The sequence below is a fragment of the Periophthalmus magnuspinnatus genome, chromosome 16 (genome assembly GCF_009829125.3).
Source record: "Periophthalmus magnuspinnatus isolate fPerMag1 chromosome 16, fPerMag1.2.pri, whole genome shotgun sequence".
NCBI classification, from domain to species: domain Eukaryota; kingdom Metazoa; phylum Chordata; class Actinopteri; order Gobiiformes; family Gobiidae; genus Periophthalmus; species Periophthalmus magnuspinnatus.
Genome location: NC_047141.1, coordinates 18,625,533 through 18,644,427, shown reverse-complemented (window position 1 = coordinate 18,644,427; position 18,895 = coordinate 18,625,533). Strand labels below are relative to the sequence as shown.

Below are 18,895 nucleotides of genomic sequence, written 5' to 3'. Positions count from 1 at the left end.
ATGATGATTGTGTTACTTCATAAAAAGGCTGCTGCATGTGTCTGGCATCTCATAGTCACTTCATCCATGTGTACAGTACACACTGTTGCTATGAAGTGAAAGTCAAGATTCTTTTGAAACCTAAAATGTATTTTATTCTTCATGGTGGTTCAAAAGATTTCACCCAGCAACAGTACTTAAATATACAAAATCCAGCTACAGTTTCCAAAAGCACCATCTCTGTTCATTTTAAGACTCTTAAGATTTAGCATGTCTGTCTGTCCATTTACTGAAACCATGTTCTTCTTCTCCAGGTTATGTGGGTATGCAACTTGTGCCGAAAACAACAAGAAATCCTCACTAAATCAGGGGCGTGGTTCTACAGCTCGGGCCCGGTGTACGAGGGGGGACCACAGGGGAAGAAGGCGAAGCTACAGGAGCCCGGGGCACCAGACAGAGGCAGACCTTACAGACAGGCCTCCCTGGACAACGGGACAGGACTGAGGTACCCGGGACCTGGAGACTCACCCCTTGACAGGTATGTCCAGTTCGGACTCTGGTGTCAACTCCGCTGCACTGTGAATTGTTTTTATAAATTATCACATTTTTATTTGAATTATGCTGTCACAAATATAGTTCCCTGCACAACAAATATATCTTCTATTAATATGCATTGTGGTAGCACACATGAATTTGTGATGACATGATTGTATTGATTTGGCTAGGTTGAGGCCTATAAGGTTCCTATGTTCATTTTTGGACAGGACATTTTGGATTGTGCTTTCATATACTGTGTCTACCGTGATTTAGATATTAACAATAGGTAACATTAAAAAACATTTTTGACACATAGTTTGGGTATACTTGTGGTGTTCTATTTTTTTCTTTTTCCTGGAGGTGAGGTTGCCTGATCCTTACCAACTGAAAAGTAAATACTGTTACATGTAAGAATTTTTAGATCATTGACTCACATCAACTATGCATTTTGAGCTGTCATCTCGGAGTCTCCACTTTGGATTACATATATTTACAGTGGCATAACAGGACTAAACATGCAGAAATGCAGATGTTGTACGTGAAGTCCATATATAGTGTAAATTAACTTTTGAATTTGTTTCTGGAGGAAGAAGGAGAGGGAAGCCAATAATCTATTTAGAAAGAAAATAAGAGAATAACCTGGGAAACCTCCTAATTTATTTTGGTCTCAGAGATGTCATTTGAAGGGAAACATGCAGAGACAGCTGCAGTGTTGACTCAGACCGATAAAAATAACAATGATTAAACAGAGATGAGAAAATATTCACAGGTTAATTTTCTGTCACATTCCTCATATTCTATTCAATCTTTGTTTAAACATCACAGCAGTACAAACTACCTCAGTGTAGTATGTGAGTGAGTCAAGCTTTCCATTTCAACTGGAAAATTCCTGTTTGTGGTTTTGTGTTCTTATAGATTTGTTTTGATCATCTTATCTCCAGGTTTAGTTTTGTATCTGCATATATTTTGGTATTATGTAATGGTTTGGTCCTTGGTTTGAAGAGAAACATAATCATGCCATGGTAGGAAATGGCAAGATGCCTCACAGCTACAGTAGGCAAAATTCAATGACTGTATGGGTCAACTTGGAGTTCTTAATGCGTTTAGTCGTGGCAATATGCATGAAAAAACTAATGCAGATAAAATGTAATTTTGCCTTTCTGTCTTTATTCGATTTCATATTGGCTAAATTAATTTGTTTTTTGCAACACACTAATCAAATGTCTGAAGTCTAAGGTCAGGTTTGGAAAGGGAGAGGAAAAATCGCCTTCCAGCAGTGCATTCGTGTTTTCAATTGTATCTGCTGCGGTGCGCGTCCCGGAGAGTGTATGAGAGGATGGAGAGATATGGCAAACAGTGCACAAATGCATATCAGTCGCGTATTGTGTTGTGCGTGTGTGCACGCGCACGCTTGTGTTTATGCCTGTGTTAGCGCTCTTCATAGGCGAAGGGAAATATGAGTTGAATGTGAGGCAGCAGCTGAGACGCCGGTAAGTGATGCTGCCGCTGCCTGCTGCCGTACGGTAGGATGTTGCTCCACGTTTTGGCTCCTCCGGGCGTTTCTTCGCCTTTATCCCCAAAGCCAAAAGAGAGATCTGCGGTAACAAGAAGAGAAGCCTCGTTACCGGTGCCTGGTGTATCTTGGTTCAAGTCGGGAGCATTATGACCGAAGGATCCCGCCCGAAATGCGACTCGTGTAAAGACACTTTTTTACCAAGACCAGCAGGAGAAATATGGAACTTGATTGCTGTCCTTTTCGCTTTTAATGCTCCTTGGAGATAATAACGATACTGTGGAGATATATGTGTGGAGCGGGGCATCCGGGGAGAGCTCGTGCTTTGGGATGTATTTGTCGTGAATGGGAAAGGAGTGATCATTTACTGAGGATAAAAGAAAACGGAGGAGGAAAATGCAGTTTGAGACATTGCGTCAGTTCTGTAGCTCGGTTTTATCACATTTCAACGGGGCTTTCACGACACCTCAGAACATCTTGCAGACGGAGCTGTTCGAGCAGGCGTTGAGTAACATTGGGTGAGTGGTTCCTTTGTAAAGAAATGCTCTGATTTATGAGGAAGGGCTTCCCCGTTGGTATGTCAGGCGAGTGCCGGGGGTGGGGGTTGTTGCGTTTATCGATCGGTAGCTTGCCTGCGTAATAATAGCCTTCACTGTAGTAGTGTTTCTGCTGCAGATACTGTATTTCCTAGTCGGTGGATGTGGCGATCAGCCGCTGCCGCGTTTGCTCTGTGCGCGTGCACGTTTGCACACATGTGAGGATGAGAGGGATGGGGGCTGTTAAACTGAACAGTTTGGTTCACTGTGAGAGGTGGGATTGGGCTATGTGCGTAGACCTGTCCATAAGAGCGCGCGTGCGCATAGCCCTCTGTGCACTGCTGCAGCTTGTGCTATGTTGCTTCTGCTGCTGTCTGTCTCAGAGAGAAGGAACAAAAGTGAGCAATGAGCATCATCAGAGCAGGCACGTTTACACACACAATAGGATAGCTGCTGCTGTTAATATCCTAAATATGACTTCATGCAGGATTTAAGTTATGTGCAGGTGCATTTAGACTGTAGTAGAACAGCATCTCCCAGCTTCTCTGATCAGGCTAGCTGTAAAGCAGGTGAGAGTTAAGGCAGAGGTGACTCTCAGTGTTGGAGAACACGATTGTTCTCCTCTCTAGGCCTCGGGTCATGTAGCAAGGCATGGCTGTGTGTCCTGCAAACAGTCCCCATGTGCAAGGCACCAAGAACCCCGGCCTGTTCTCTGTCCCATGGTAGACTCAGACCTATGTCTCTGTCCATGCTCTGTCTGTCTCCAGGGAGAGAGCAGTTCCCTCTTGTCCCCCACCCAATCATCAGAAATAATTTACAGCAGTGCTGGGCTCTCTGCCACCTCACATTACATGGCCAGAACACTCAGCCACTGGAAGGGCTGGATAGGCTTTGTGACCCACCAATTACATTTGACTCTCATTTTCCATCTTCCTTTTCTCAAAGTATTTGAGCTGGGATCAGCTTTGAAGAAATAAGTTATGTATCATAGCAAGCTATTCTTGTTCATTTGTCTACCAGAGTTGTTTGTGTGTAGCCTATTTCTCACTGTTCTTTTTCTGCTTAGAACTATAGCACATCAGCTGCTTTTAGATCCAGCTGACATGTATTATGCATGTGTGCGTCAGCAGAGGTCCTAATGGGGCTTCGGGTCTGTTCTTAGAAGGACTGAATGGTTTTGAATTGAGTGGTCACTACATTTTAACAGCAGCCACACTGCCCCCTTTTATCACACACGTCACTCCACCTCAACACAGACCCTTGAGCTACATCTCTGAAATATGTCAGCATCATCAGTTTTCAGCAGCATGGGAAAATTCTATGTTTTATACTATGTATTGAAAGTGCTATGTAGGCTAAATTCTAAGACCATACACATTTATGGACTTTTGTATCATTTTCATCACTTTGTATCATCACTTACATGTGCATTTTTGCAGGCGTTGTTTCACTGGAAGGCCATGGTCAAGACAGTTCATTCATTCATAAGATTACATACATACATAGTATGATTTAGTGTTAATATCAAAGTTGGTATAAACATTCACCCACCAACATAGTTGGTTGTTTGATCCCCACTATTGGCAATTTAAAGTCAGTGTGTTATCACCCATTCAGATACACAAGAAAATGTCATAATTTTCCAGTTTAATTGTTGGTTTAAGAATCTGCATTGAACCCACCCTGGCTGCTCCGGCTCAGCGCCCTCTACCCCAGGGTGCAATACCTGCTGTTAGCGGCGCTCTGCTACTGTAATTAAGCCCACTCTTTATTGGCTTTGTCTTCACCAGGGGAGGTGTTTGCCGGAAGAAAGAAGGAAGGCCCAGGATTATTGCGTGGGCACCTAGGAGAGGCACTATTATGATTGTACTCTGGAGAGGCAGGTGAAGGTTGCACAGAAAGATAAAATGGACAATTGGGTGATAGCTACATACACCCAAAATGCAAGAGGAGTGCAGAGATAGCTGTACAATCTGGATCGATATACTTGAATCCTCGCTGCTCCCTCACCAAATCATATCTCAGCATCAGCTGAAGAGCAAGAGAAGAAACAGAGGAGAGAAAGAGAGAGTGAAGGGCAGCTAGCATTGGGCTGGAGATAAGCATGTGGCTAATGTCCCTATAGCCCCCGGGCTTCTATGCTGCCAACAAACCGGGGTTTGTGTTTGGTTTCAGGATGGCCTGACACCCAAGTCATCCATGTATAAGTTGATTTTGGAGTTATTATTTTAAAGATTTCCTTTGCCGCTTTATGTTTGTGGTCGGGATTGACAAATACATTGAAATGCCATTCCCATCAGGGCACACTAATTAGTTGATACAAGTTATGTTGCATTAGTTCTCATGATGTCTTTTAGCCAATATGCTTCTGGTTGAGTTCAGTTAGTACTTTTCAAGACACCCAGAGAGCTTTACAGTGCAGTATTCATTCACTCATTCACACTCAGTGGTGATAAACTACTATTGTAACCACAACTGCCCTCATGTAGACTCACGGAACCAAGCCTGCCAATCTGTGCCATTTGCCCCTCTGACCACAACCAACATTGACACAAACATCACTTAGTCTTCATACATAATTTCATATACTTTGAATTATGAACTGATGTAAATTGTTCTGGCTAGACTCATAATGCATTCGGTTCATTGTCATTTGTCATTTATCTTACTAATTCTATTCATTTTTCATTACTGAATTACCTCTGTAAGTGTGTTTTTATGATGAAAGGCTGGAGTTGCAGAATGGCTGCTACATGTCTCATGTAAGTCTGCCCCAGAGCAGCAATGGCTTTCAGAAGCAACTGAGAGTCTAGAAAAGTACTCTTAAGGATGCATTCACACACCTGTTTAGTTCTATATGTACTTGATTTGATCCTGTCCTAGTCTAGTTTAGGTTCAGTTCTGGGTTTAGTCCGAGTAAAGTCCCATGCAATTCTGATGTGTTGGGTGTGCAACTCTGAATGCACCTTAAAAGAAAACTTTATACATCACAGTTGTATTTGTAGTAACTTATCTTTTAAGTACTCTTTCCACCTCTGATAACCTGCAGGCTTATAGTCTAAAGTTAACCGACTGGTCATTGAGAGCCCAATGAAGTGTAACTCTATGCGGATGGTACCAAAGGCCAGCGGGACAACAGCGGAGAAGACTGGCTACTTTTCAGCAGATGTCGGACTGTGCAGAGCGCTGACATCTGGCTCTTTTCATGCTCACAGAGCGAGACTGATTCCCTCAAAGGCTGAATAGACATGTGTGCACTCCAGTGTGCATGTGGCCCTCAACCTTAACATGAGTTATAGTATACCGCCATACTGTCTGCTAAGAGCGAGTGCTCTGCAGATTGGCATTAGAGTCTACTTCTCACTGCGCCCCAGGACCTAAACATTGTGCCCTGTTTTTTTGTCCACTTCTGATGGATTCAGAAGATGGCTACAGCACTGTGTGCGTCTTTGTGTGAGAGTGGCAGGACACTTGTCTGCTCATGCGTTTGAAGCCCAATCGCCAAAAGGTCTTTTCTCTAAAAAGGTTTTTTTTTTTTTTTTTTTTTTTTTTAAATAACTGATGTCATCATTTTTAGACTAAGCCAACTGACAGGCTCGTTGTACTATCACTTTTAACATGGTACTGCTATCTATATTCAAACCAATACTATACCCTTATGATTATGCCACCTCAGGTTGCCAGGCGTAATCAGCATTCTCTCTTATTGTCTTTGTTATTTTTGCTTAAAGCCTTGGCTGGAGCAGAGTATGTGGTGTGGTGTTTTTCATCAGTAGTACGGTCATTTATAGGCTGAGAATGATATTCCAATAAAGTAGCCTATTTGTTTTTTAGATATACATCTATGCTGAGGTCAAATACATTTCAAGAAATGAATACTAAAATGTAAATGATTCAATTCAATGATTACTAACAAGTAATAGTTTTAGTTGCATGCAAAATATATATATATATATATATATATATATATATATATATATATATATATATATATATATATATATATATATATATATATATATATATATATATATATATATATATATATATATAAAATCCTGATTCTTTGCCACAAATCCAAATCTATTTCACGCTTCACTTTATTTAATTACCCAAAATACCCAAAATACATTCAAAGAAGCTATTTCATTAAGCAGTAATGGAAAAGCCTAATCTAAACATCAGTGTCTGCCTGGCCCATTGCGATCATCCTCCTCCTTAACTGGCCTGTGCTCAAATCCTCTTTTGCAACTCTGATGGTATTCACCAGCTTGAGCAGATTAATTATTTTGTGAACAATGCACAGTATGTCGCCTCACAGACAATTAGCTCTCTCTGTGACTGTGTGTGGGCTTCTCCTAACTCTGCACCAGAGAGGTCACAGGTTTACACAGTTAAGCCACATCCTGCACATATACCAACAAGACTGCTGTATATTATTTGTGGATTTTGTAGTAGAATTGTACTTGAGTAGTAGTAGTTGTAGTGGTAATATTAGCTGTAGCAGTAGCATTATTAGTGAGGGTATTAGTGGAAAACCTAACTTAATTTGCCCTGCGTAAGTAGCTGTAGTAAGAGCAGACACAGAAGTGTTAATTTTAGTAGGGGTTCTATTAAGTCTTTATTAGCCCTTTATCATCAAGTAATCTCCACATTCCTCAAACATTTCTGTACATTTGATTAGTACTTAAATCTTCTTGTTGCTTAGGATCTAGAATACACACTTCTTCAGTACTTTACGAAAATGTGAGGCTGGTTACTGTTGAATCTCCCCAAATTCAGATGGGTATGTCTGACAGGTGGAACAACCAATCATGGACACACATGGTCTATCTGTATCAAAACAAATATTACTGCTCACAAGGAAAAAAGAAAGGGAAAAATATCACAGGGGACTGGAAAACATTGCAGATTTCTGATTTTTTTCAATCACTGAGGGAAGTGCTAAATTCTGTTAATCTGAGGAGAGAGAAATTTGTGTCACTAAAAAACACAAATCTGACTGCACGATAATGTTTGGTTCTGGCTGGTGATGTGACAGTGGCATGGAGACCAGGTTGATATCCCTCTGTATAAAAAATACAGAGATCATTGTTATTATTTTGGATTTGCAAGTCTTCTTGTATAATGAATATTTATATTTTGTATATATATTTATATTAAGAATGATAATGGAAAAGATCAGATATCAGATCATATGACTGCACTGCAGTTCAATATCAAGTCTTTTGTTTGCCATAGATCACAAATTTTCATGGACTTGGACTCGGATGTCTGGCTCAGGGTATTTGTTACAAATGCTGTCCCGTGCAATTACAATTAACCCACACAGCCTTTTGCTCCACAAAGGTCTGCCCAAGGGTTCATCGATTGAGACGTTGCTTTGTCAATGCCATTGAGTGAAGGCAAAAGCTCATTCTTCTCAGCACAGACACATGGAAAGTGGCTTTTTCCATAACAAAGCTAAAGTTTGTTTTATTCCATAAAATAACGGTATAAATGCAACAAGTGCAAATAATACAAACAAGCCCACAGAAACACATCACAGAGGAGTCGTGGTGGTCAATTTAAACCCCTCTCACACAGTTAACCCAACAACCCATTCTCATCCCAAAGTATCAAAGCAACAAACACTCTTTCCTCCCCCATTTTCACAGCTTTTATTTGCTGCTTTTATAATATAATCTACGGGAGTGTAGAAAAGGTTTGGTTTATTTGTTGTAATGTAATGGTATCAGATTAGAGTTTAGATCTGTGTAAGTAAAAATGTGATCGACCAGTGGTGTGTTACTTATGCCCTTGGTACCTTGAAAGCTAAGCTACTCAATCATATACTGGAGCCAGTCCTGTTAACTTTGGGCCATAGGCAGGTAACAGATACCAAGTCAAAAGAGATACAGAGGTCCACGTAGACAGACAATTATTCACTCTCATATTAATACCATGCAGGTAATTCACCGAACATTTTCACTGTGTAACATCTCTATTAATAGTATTAGTTTAGTATCATCCTGCCACATGATTCCTCTCCTGTTTTATCTGTGTGCTATGTGCCGGTGTATTTCTGTTGGGATGACATCTCTTAGACAGAAGTGTTTGTGAACGCAGCTCAGGAGACCGCCATCTCTCCATTATGCATCATTTTCTGTCTGCCTCAAGGCAATCCTTCAAGCAACCGATCTGCCACAACTTCAACTTGGGGAAATGGAAATGAATCTAAAACTGTGGGTGCAATACTTTACCAACTTTAAACTGACTCAAAATGAAGATTGCCAGATATGATATGTACATAAATTAGTAAATTGAGCTATTAGTCAGTATTAATATTACAAAAAGTATTTTATCCCATGGTGATTTTAAACATCTAGTTTTAGGGTTAACTAGTTTCAGTGCTCAGCTAGATAAAAGCCGAACAGAACTGAGGCAAGATAGTAAGGTGGACCAAAATACACCACAATGGCATTACCGCTTCTTAGTGGGCACTGGGCTGTATGAATTAGTTAGCAACGACTATTTGCTGGAAACAAAAAATGTGTTGATGATGAAAGTCAAGATTTCTCCCCAAGGTGTATTATATAGGTTTAATTTGTACATTAACAACAATTAACCCATGTATGTACAGCTCGGTTCTATCACTATATTCTATATGTTTGGAAAAAGTGCTGCAATTTGATTAACTGTTGCTCTCCTTTTAAATTTTACATAGCACTCATCTTTAGTGTAAATTCATTTTGGGCAGTATAGTCTAGAAATACTGCCATTGCAGCATTGAGGTAAATGTATATATTTTTTTACAAGCAGTATACCCAAGTGAACTCCATTTCCCATAAGCCCCTGCTGTCCAGCTTTCAGAATGTTATTTTGGAGAGCAAGGATTTACTGAAGCATCCTGTGACTCACCCTCAGCTTTTTTCATTACCTCCACATTTTGAGTGTTGACAGATCCAGCCGCAGCCACAGCGTCACCACCTTTGATTTCAAATGCAGCCTGCTCACTGGAATGAAAAATGCATAGTTAACAGAAACAGGAAGTAATGCATGCAGATAGTGAGGGGAAAAGAAAACAGACTGTTACTAAAACTGCCTGATGAAATATCCACAGATGCTTTTGAAAAAATATCAATTTGTCGATTGCAGCAAAAGTCAATTTTATATGGTTATATAGTGCACTAATGCTGACTCTAGACGATTATCCAACTTAGTTTTTATTAAATTTAGTAAATTTGTCTTATTGAAATGATACAAAAGGCCTTCATGTAACAGGTACAATTGGGACCATATGTTTAGCCCTAGTAGATCATGACATGAACAGTTATTAGTAAGCAACAAGATTTAAGAGGTTTAATTTACCTTGAATCAACTTTCTTAGTCTTTATTGTTTTCTCTAGTCACATTCATATTCATGCCTTTATTAACATGCAATAATGAACATAGTTAGTATTGTATGTTTTACTCAGGATGCATTTCATGGCAGAATTCTCTCCATTTGTCCAGGCTTGGGTTTGGCAGAAAAATAGTAGACTGGTGGCACTCCTTTCTCCCTTTGGCTACGGGTTTGCAGTATTTCAATATGTATGACCAGACTGTGTATAATTGACCACTCCGCTCTCACGGTTGAGTACAGCTCATGATGAAGTCCAGAGGCATAATTACTAAGTACTGCTCTATACCTGTATTTCCACGTGAAGTGCATTTTTTACACATGGCTATTTTGTCTAATATGTATGAACATGGTCTGCTGCTCTAACCTTTCCCTACAGGGAGGGAAATTGCAGGCAGTAGCAGTGTAGCATTCCTGACTTGCTAATCTTAATGGCATATTCAGTTGGGGCTTGGCCTACATAGAGTGGTGCGTTGTCTTTAAAAGGAGACCTGTCTGACAGCCTTGTGCACAGGACGTACCAGCCATCCATGGCATAAACACACAAAGAAGACACAGTGGAGCTGGAGTCTGTCTGTTTGCAGCCAATTAGAGAATGCAAGTTCAGATCTGTAGACTCTGTCAGATCCACTGGGCTGCACCACTTTAGGACCACTTGTTTCACACTTCACTTTTATTGTTACAGGTAGCAGCATAATTCTTTGGCATTGACTGGCATATCAGTTCTTTTAAAATGGACTAGATAGAGTAATTAGCAAGTATTTTGGTATTTATGTATTTCTTTATTAGATGTGAAAGCGTTGTCATACTGTCAATACTAAGAAAAAAAACTTGATAGAGTGAGTTTGATCAATCACCATCATTATTATTTTATTGTTATTATTATTATTTAAAAATAAAAAAAAATATATATGTAATTTATTAAATGCTATGTGTATTGATAATAAAAAACAACAAACTTTGACCTGGCACATTATTAGACCATCTGCCTAGCATACACTACATAAATATATACTGCATACAACAAACTGATGATCTACGCTATTATTCTATGAGACCTAGAATTCACCCATTGAGGACACATAGAAAAGCGTGGTAACATAGTTCAATATACTCAATTTGCTTCAATGTGAAAGAGAAAGAAATGCAATACCAGAATACAAATATATTTATAGTGCAGCAGACAGGAAAGGGGCACTGCTCGACCTGCCGCCAGTTGTAAAAATTACATGATGTTAGTGTTAATCCCCAAACTTGGCTTGGATTTGGTATCCCATAATTCTTTGTGGCAGAGTCATAAGCTGTGTCATGTGTCCATCACTGCAGTTTGTCCTGGGATGATCAAAAAGCAGGTCAGTCTTACATAGCATGATGCTGTTTTTGGATTCTAGCTGTTTAACACACCTTAATTGTTGATGGTGTCAGCTTCTTTTAGTCTGGTCTTGCTTTCTTCAGTTATCTCATTTCGATATGGACTCTTGCAGGATGTAAGGTTGACATTAGTGGGAGAAGTGTGCAACGCCGCACAAGTCATTTGTTCTCATTTGACTCTCCATTACCTGCGCTGCACTAGAGGTGGCACAATCCTCACGGGGGAGGACAGCATTTCACCTTGGCTGCTTTTGGCTTTCTTATTTAACACTGGAAGAGCTGTCATGGGCTAAGAGTACTGTGACATTTCTATGCTTATTTTTATTTTGATGACTGGAGTTGAAATTTTCAATAGAAGTTTGCAAGGACTTGGGAGGCAAAGATGGGATTTGACCTACACCCTTTAAACCAATGGTTAGTGTTTAGTAATTCCATGTACTGTTCCACATCCACAACTTTATCTCCAAAATATCAAACATGAATTTTACATTCATATCTGCCATCTTCACCTGAGTCTTTAAGCGCATGTATTTGTGCTTCATGGGTCTGCGTTTTTTCTGACCCCACCCAACCCGGGTTAAAATCCATGCTTTAATTATTATGATGATGTTTATGCCACATTATGTTAAAGCAGAGGAGTGTTTTTGACCCAGCACACCTGTACTTCTCCTTATCGAGTTATCCAACTTGCTCATCACTAGCATGTATGTATCTTAGAGTTTATCTAAAACAAAAGTGCTCAACATTAACAGTGTATTATTTCTTATTGCATTTGACCTTTGTGTAAAATTGGGTGTAAAACTCTTGCAGTGATCGTAGAGTGTTAGGTTGTGCTGACTCGAGCAGCTGAGAGCATGAAACCAGCAACATCTGTGAAAGGTCCATCACTCACTGGAGCCTCATTATTGACTTTAAATTATTGATCTTTGAGCTTGTGTCATTTATTTTGAGTTTAAAGGTATATCAGCATGTAAGTAAAAAAAAAATACACTGATTTACCTTGCCTCTATTCACTGAGCAAGTGGGTCATGTGATGACTTATTTTAATCTTGCAACAGGTAGACACATTATTTTTCACACACTTTAGCTAGATATCATTGAAACTGATATGCCATACAATAGCCAAGCAAACTAGGTCCATTAGTAGTGTTGATTTATGCTTATTTTCAGCTCACAAATACTACATAATACTTCAACTCTATAATACTTTGCAGATCAATTGACTTGGAAAAAATACCAAAGTACATTCATTAACATTGCACAAATAAACAATGTTTGGCTAGCTTGACTTCACAGTTGACTGACAGCCCTGTGATTCCTCTATGCAGAGAGTCTGGGGCAGGAGGCTTTTAGTGGAGGGGTGAGAGGCTCCAGCCAGTGCTCCCACGATACAGTAAATTACTCACCGGGCCGTGTGCTGCTGATGCTCAGCGTTAATGTTTTTTATCATAACCCACATCAAATGTTAATGATTTGCAACCACCGGGGCTTCCTGCCTCATCTCAGACCTTTTATCATGCAGCACTGGTGCTCACAGCATTCACGCACATATAGGGCACTCCATTCTCAGCCCAGTAACAGAGAGAGAGAGAGAGAGAGAGAGAGAGAGAGAGAGAGAGAGAGAGAGAGAGAGAGAGAGAGTTGTTTTTCAAATATATACTGCTCAAAACCATCTCACAACACTCTTCTGCTTTTATTGGTTTTGTTTTAGTTGTGTCTCATGTGGTAAAAATAACAATATTAAGGTTTTATGATAGCAAGCAAGTCAGGTCACTTCTAATCTTTTTGGGTCACACTTTTAATCTCACTGAGCAGTGGTGTAATCCTGTGATTTTTGCTAGTGCTGGATTTGATACACTGCTACCTTTGAGAAGGACAGTGTTTTTTCAAACATGATTTCTGTATTAAGGCTAAAGGTGTACAGGTGTGCTACTGTATTAAATTCATTTATATTGTCTTTTACTTCTGCTCGGAGGTTTGATCCCATCCCCCAGACTGGTCTCCAGACCTGTTTTACTGCCCTCCTCATATTGTTCTGGTACACCAGCTTCACTATTAGAAATACATGCACATGTATAAACTAGACACCTGTGAATAAGTCTGAATGAATGATTGTCTCAACTTTTGTGTCTAATTCCTGCCATTAGCCATTAACCAGGACAGGGCATGGCCCATCCAAGGCCTGTAGGTGCTGTGAGAGGTTCTAACATACATAATATAAAAATATGAAATGAAAAATGTTTATAGGTTTGAGAATTGCTTAAATATGAGTGTTTATATCATGTGCTTCTATTCTTGGCTGAAAAGAATTAGTATGGCTGGTTCCACCCCATGACTGTGAAGCACATTCCTTGCCTTTGTTTGACTGAGGGCTGATTCACTGATGGTGGCTCTGCTGGCACTAACAAGTATCAAACCATAAAAGGGACTCATTTTGTGCATGGGGTTTGTCACTTGTCTCTAGTCAGGTATGTTATCATAGGATTGTTTTCTCTTCCAATAGTAGCTAATAGCTTACCCAACATATTTAAACAAGAACTTTGAAGGTTGCAGCAGAGAAAGGTTCCATGTGAACAGCAGTTGACCATGGATCATTTGCTTTTTGTCTTTGTAGTTTTTTGTCTGTACATATGTCTGTAAAACTCCCGTGCAGGACTCCCGTGCAGGACTGGGGTACTCCAGTTTGCCCAACTCAAAAACATGTGCCTCAGGTTTGTCTGTTGTGTTAGTGCTTTGTTGTCTTCATCAAATTAAGCTAATGACTAGTACTTTAAAGCACTTTATTCCTTTGTCATTATTATAGTAATTAGTAAATGTAGAATAGGGCTGCAGGATTAATCACAATTGAATTGAAATCACAATTTGAATGGATGCAAATTAGAAAAAGAAAAAGACTGCAATTTTTGAAGTAACAACAAAATATCCATTCTTATTCTGCATAAAAACTGTAGTTTTTGTACAAACACATGGAATGTCATTCTTGTATTAGTTTGTCAATTTATATTAAATTTTTGTCAATTCTTCTTAAAATTTGAACTTTGAACACTGTCCTTGTCAAACATATATCGTAAACCTAATCACAATCGCAATGCTTTCCAATTAAACATTTTTCCAAAATCATTCAGTCCTATCGTACATACTTCTTCCTAATATTACTGTAATATATTTTATGCTCTAAGAAATACTATTTAGTTTTTAGTAGCTATTTACAGTACATTTTTCAACATTTGGACTTTTGATGCATATCTCAGGCCAGCTGAGGCTGTTACTGTTACACTGGAGCTGAGGCAGGAGGGGAAAACCATCACTCTGCTCTACACTCGGACTGTTTTAGCATAATAGTCTAAACAGGATGCTGATGTTGACGGCTTGCTTTACTTGTTGCAGATAATTCTCTATTTGAACAGAAAGAACATGCAAGGCTAACTAGAAGTAGGAAATGTGATCCATGTGTCAAAATGCACTGGAGCTTGTGGATAGAGGGCTTGTTAATATTTTTGGGTGGTAGTTTTCTGTGCAAGAATGTGCTAAGCCCGCAGTGTTAGGTTTCACATAAATCCCAAAAGAGACATTAGTTTGTAGTCCTGTGGATACAGAGAAAAAAAAGGTATTTTGCACACATTAAATACATCAACATCTGGACTAATATGCTCTCAGGTCACTGTACTGTACTGTAGAAATAAGAACTCAACAATATTCATAGTAAAAGTAATGCATAGTTTTAATAAAAGGTATTTGCTACAGCCAAGGCATGATGGTCCAGACTCGGTTATTCAACATATTATTTAGTTCAATATTTTGATCTCTTTCTTGGTATCCTTGTATAACTATCAGGTACACTCACATAAGCCCGGTGACTCACTTGTGCATTATGGTGCTTCACATTACCTCCTTTAACACTGAGCATGAGTGGGCGGGAGAAAACGGAGAATTAGCCAATCAGAAGTGAGGGATCTTTACCCTGGATACAGAGCAGTGCTGACAGCTGTGATTTATGAGCCATTTTTATTCCTGCAGAAAGTTGTCACCTACAAAATTAAGGAAATGCTTCACAGAGCTTTTTATCATTAGTATTTTTTTTTTTAATAATTTGTAGCAAATAAGAGCAAGAAATTATCTCTTACATCCAAAGCATTTTATATGCACCTTTTAGTTTTAAACCTCTTCCCCCCAATTTCCATTTGTGGTTCTATGTAACAATAATTATACTGTAGTTTTTTTGTTTTTGTTCATTACAGGAAACGAAGCCCATCAGCATCCAGGGATCCAAACCAAAAATACGACCAAAGGGAGGGGGACCACTCGCAGTATGCCCCGGGGGACGGCGGCATGCCCAGATCACCGTCCGACTATGGGGATGGGGTCCCTCGGCGCGGGCGGGGCTCGCACTTATACCCAGATGTGGATGCAGCTCGGATGGGCTACCGGGACCGAAGGGGGCCGGCCCGTTGGCACTCGCAGGAGTACCCTCTGGATCAGGATCTAGATGGCCCTCCAAGCGAGTATGAGCTGCAGAGGCAGCGGCAGGAGGAGTACCAGACACGATACCGCAGTGACCCCAACCTGGCGCGTTACCCCGTCAAACCCCAGCCGTACGAGGAGCAGATGAGGATGCATGCGGAGGTGGGGCGGATGAGGCATGAGCGTCGCCATAGTGACGTTTCACTGGCCTATACAGAACAGGATGAACCTGGACCCATTCGGCTGTCCCGTCAGCACCTCACCGAGCGCCGGCCGCCCATGATGGGACAGCGGTCCTACTCAGTGGATCGTTCATCCCCGGGACCCATGGGTCCTGGACTTGGGGGTCACAGCCCCCCCACGCCTCATCGCAGCCCCGTGCTGGGAGACCGGTCTGGGGACCTGCGGAGAGGGGACCTGAGCGACCCTATGAGGAGGCACCATCTGGACCCCAGTTCTGCAGTCAGAAAAACCAAGAGAGAGAAGATGGAGAGTATGTTAAGGAACGATTCACTGAGCTCAGACCAGTCCGAGTCGGTACGACCGCCACCTCCAAAGCCCCACAAAACAAAAAAAGGTGGTAAGATGCGGCAGGTGTCTCTGAGCAGCTCTGAGGAGGAGCTGGCCACCACCCCGGAGTACACCAGCTGTGAGGATGTGGAGATCGAGAGTGAGTCCGTCAGCGAGAAAGGTACGTTAACCTCCCATTTCTGAATCCGCATTCTCTGTCTTTCAAAATTTGAGAACTAATTGGTAGTAATATTTTTAATTATTATTGTATTTTTCTAGCATATCACAAATGTATAATGTTTTGTTTCAATGAATCCAGTTCTTTGCTGCTGCACTGTTTTGAAAGATGTCTGCTTCAGTGTTGTAATGGTTTCATGTGGTTGGTTGCAGTCTTTTTGTGTTTTTCAAATTGGCTTTGCCAAAGATGTGTTCTCTACTTAGATAGTTGTCCAACACCATCCAGCAATAACTGACATGTATACATACATATACATGTATGCTTATATGCCATAAGTAAAAGAAGACTAAGAAGACTTATCAATAATCACAAACTCGTTAAGTTCAATGTATTAAAGCTTGTTTAATTGCTCTCCATTTTACATGTAGTCATTTTAAGTCACTTGTTGATTGACAGCAGTGGTAATGGTAAATTGATTTAGTAATTACAAGTCTCACAGATGTTCAAAGCCCCAAACAAACGAGCGATGCATCTCTTAAAAGGGAAAATAAAAGACACTACTCAACAGGAGTGACATTGTTTCCTCCTGTGATGACAGACCAAAGAACTTGTCCTAAACTTAAGACATTTAGTCATCTGAAGGCACCAGGTTGGCCTGCTCTGTTATGTAACTGTTCTCCTCTAAAGAAAAGCAGCACAGGCCTAGCACTGCATTATTGATGTGGGAGTTTCTGGGTTTCTAGGTGGCAACATAATAGAAATAGGTAAGGTCTAAGATATTGTTTTTGTCTTGTAGCTTACGCAGGAAAAGATGGAGAACAAACTGCATGAACTATTGACTGTATGTTTGCTCATTTATGATCTCAATATAAGAGTCTGCCCACATTGACTTGTAACAGTATAAAAATGCATCATTGTCAGATAAGCCAATTCCTTCATGCTGAATTATCCTATAAAAATGCGTCATCCTATATTGGTCTTGGTATATGCCAACATGTGTTTTCAGAATGCTTGAATCAAGCAAGTTATGAGGTATTTTAACGCTCAAAAATGTAAGTGGAGAAAAAAACACTCTATACCCTAAATATTATCATTGGGATAATGGTGTATTATCAATAGATAATAATTTATTATTATTAATCAGCCAAAAGAAGATTTAAACCAAGACATTCACATTTAGGCACAAATAAAGTCCACTGCTGTGATGAGCCTGACTTTGAGCTTAAGATGGATTTATCTGGACAGTCTTCTCCCTGTGTTTTCCTTCTTATCGATCCAGCAGCGTGCAGTCTCATAATACTACCCAGTAGAGAGAGAAGGTGCCTAGCTAAGTTAAGCTCACAAGATGGCCTTTATATAGTCACAGGCAGTGTAGGAATAGGGCTGTGAATGCATTTAAAACATAATGAATTTAATATACATTATATGGCAAAAGAAAAATTCAATTATGTCAACTGGCTTCTTCAGTTCTGGTCAGATTGCTGATGGACACTGCCTTATATCTATCTGAAAGGAGGAGCTAAATACACTGAAGCTAACATACCTATTTGTTTACAGTTTCTGTTTGTTGGCTAGGTCTATTGAACTACACCAAGTGTGAACTGTGCCTGAGTGATATTTGCAGAATTGACATTTCAGTTCTGTATTTTGACATAATAAGTTCATTTGTATTAAAGCACAAATAAGGAATTGTGTTACTATGTACACTGCCTGGCCAAAAAAAAAAAGTCACCACCAAAAAAAAAGGTCACACACTCTAATGTTTCATTGGACCGCCTTTAGCTTTGATTACGGCACAAATTGGCTGCGACATTATTTCGAAAAGCTTCTGCAATGTCACAAGATTTATTTCCATCCAGTGCTGCATTAATTTTTCACCAAGATCTTGCACTGATGATGGTAGAGTCTGACGCTGCACAAAGCCTTCTCCAGCACATCCCAAAGATTCTCAATGGCATTAAGGTCTGGACTCTGTGGTGGCCAATCCATGTGTGAAAATGATGTCTCATGCTCCTGAACCATTCTTTCACAATTTGAGCCCAATGAATCCTGGCGTTGTCATCTTGGAATATGCCCGTGCCATCAGGGAAGAAAAAATCCATTGATGGAATAACCTGGTCATTCAGTATATTCAGGTGTCAGCTGACATCATTCTTTGAGCACAGACTGTTGCTGAACCTAGACCTGACCAACTGCAGGAGGCTCATACCTGTTTGCTTAGTTTAGCCAGGCAGTGTATATTATTATTAGGTCATAATTTAAAGGCACACAGTGTAACTTTTCTGGTGGAGGTCCGTCACATGCCTGTCTCCATGGAGACCATGTTTGGTTTGGTTTTCACAGAATAGCATTAAATATATATTATCCTCAAGATAAAAAGGTGGCAGACCCTCCACCAAAAGTTGCACACAGCACCTATTTCTAGCACC

The 18,895-nt window shown here is 40.2% G+C and overlaps 1 protein-coding gene across 7 annotated transcripts in view; it reads left to right on the top strand.

Moving 5' to 3' along the window:
• Positions 1-18,895, top strand: part of rims2a (regulating synaptic membrane exocytosis 2a) — a 99,943-nt gene that overhangs the window by 30,194 nt on the left and 50,854 nt on the right. For all 7 annotated transcript variants that reach the window (XM_055228159.1, XM_055228157.1, XM_055228155.1 and 4 more), the window contains exons 5-6: positions 294-517; positions 15,556-16,469. In XM_055228159.1, the coding sequence (XP_055084134.1) occupies positions 294-517; positions 15,556-16,469 (1,138 nt within the window). The remainder of the gene's footprint in view (positions 1-293; positions 518-15,555; positions 16,470-18,895) is intronic.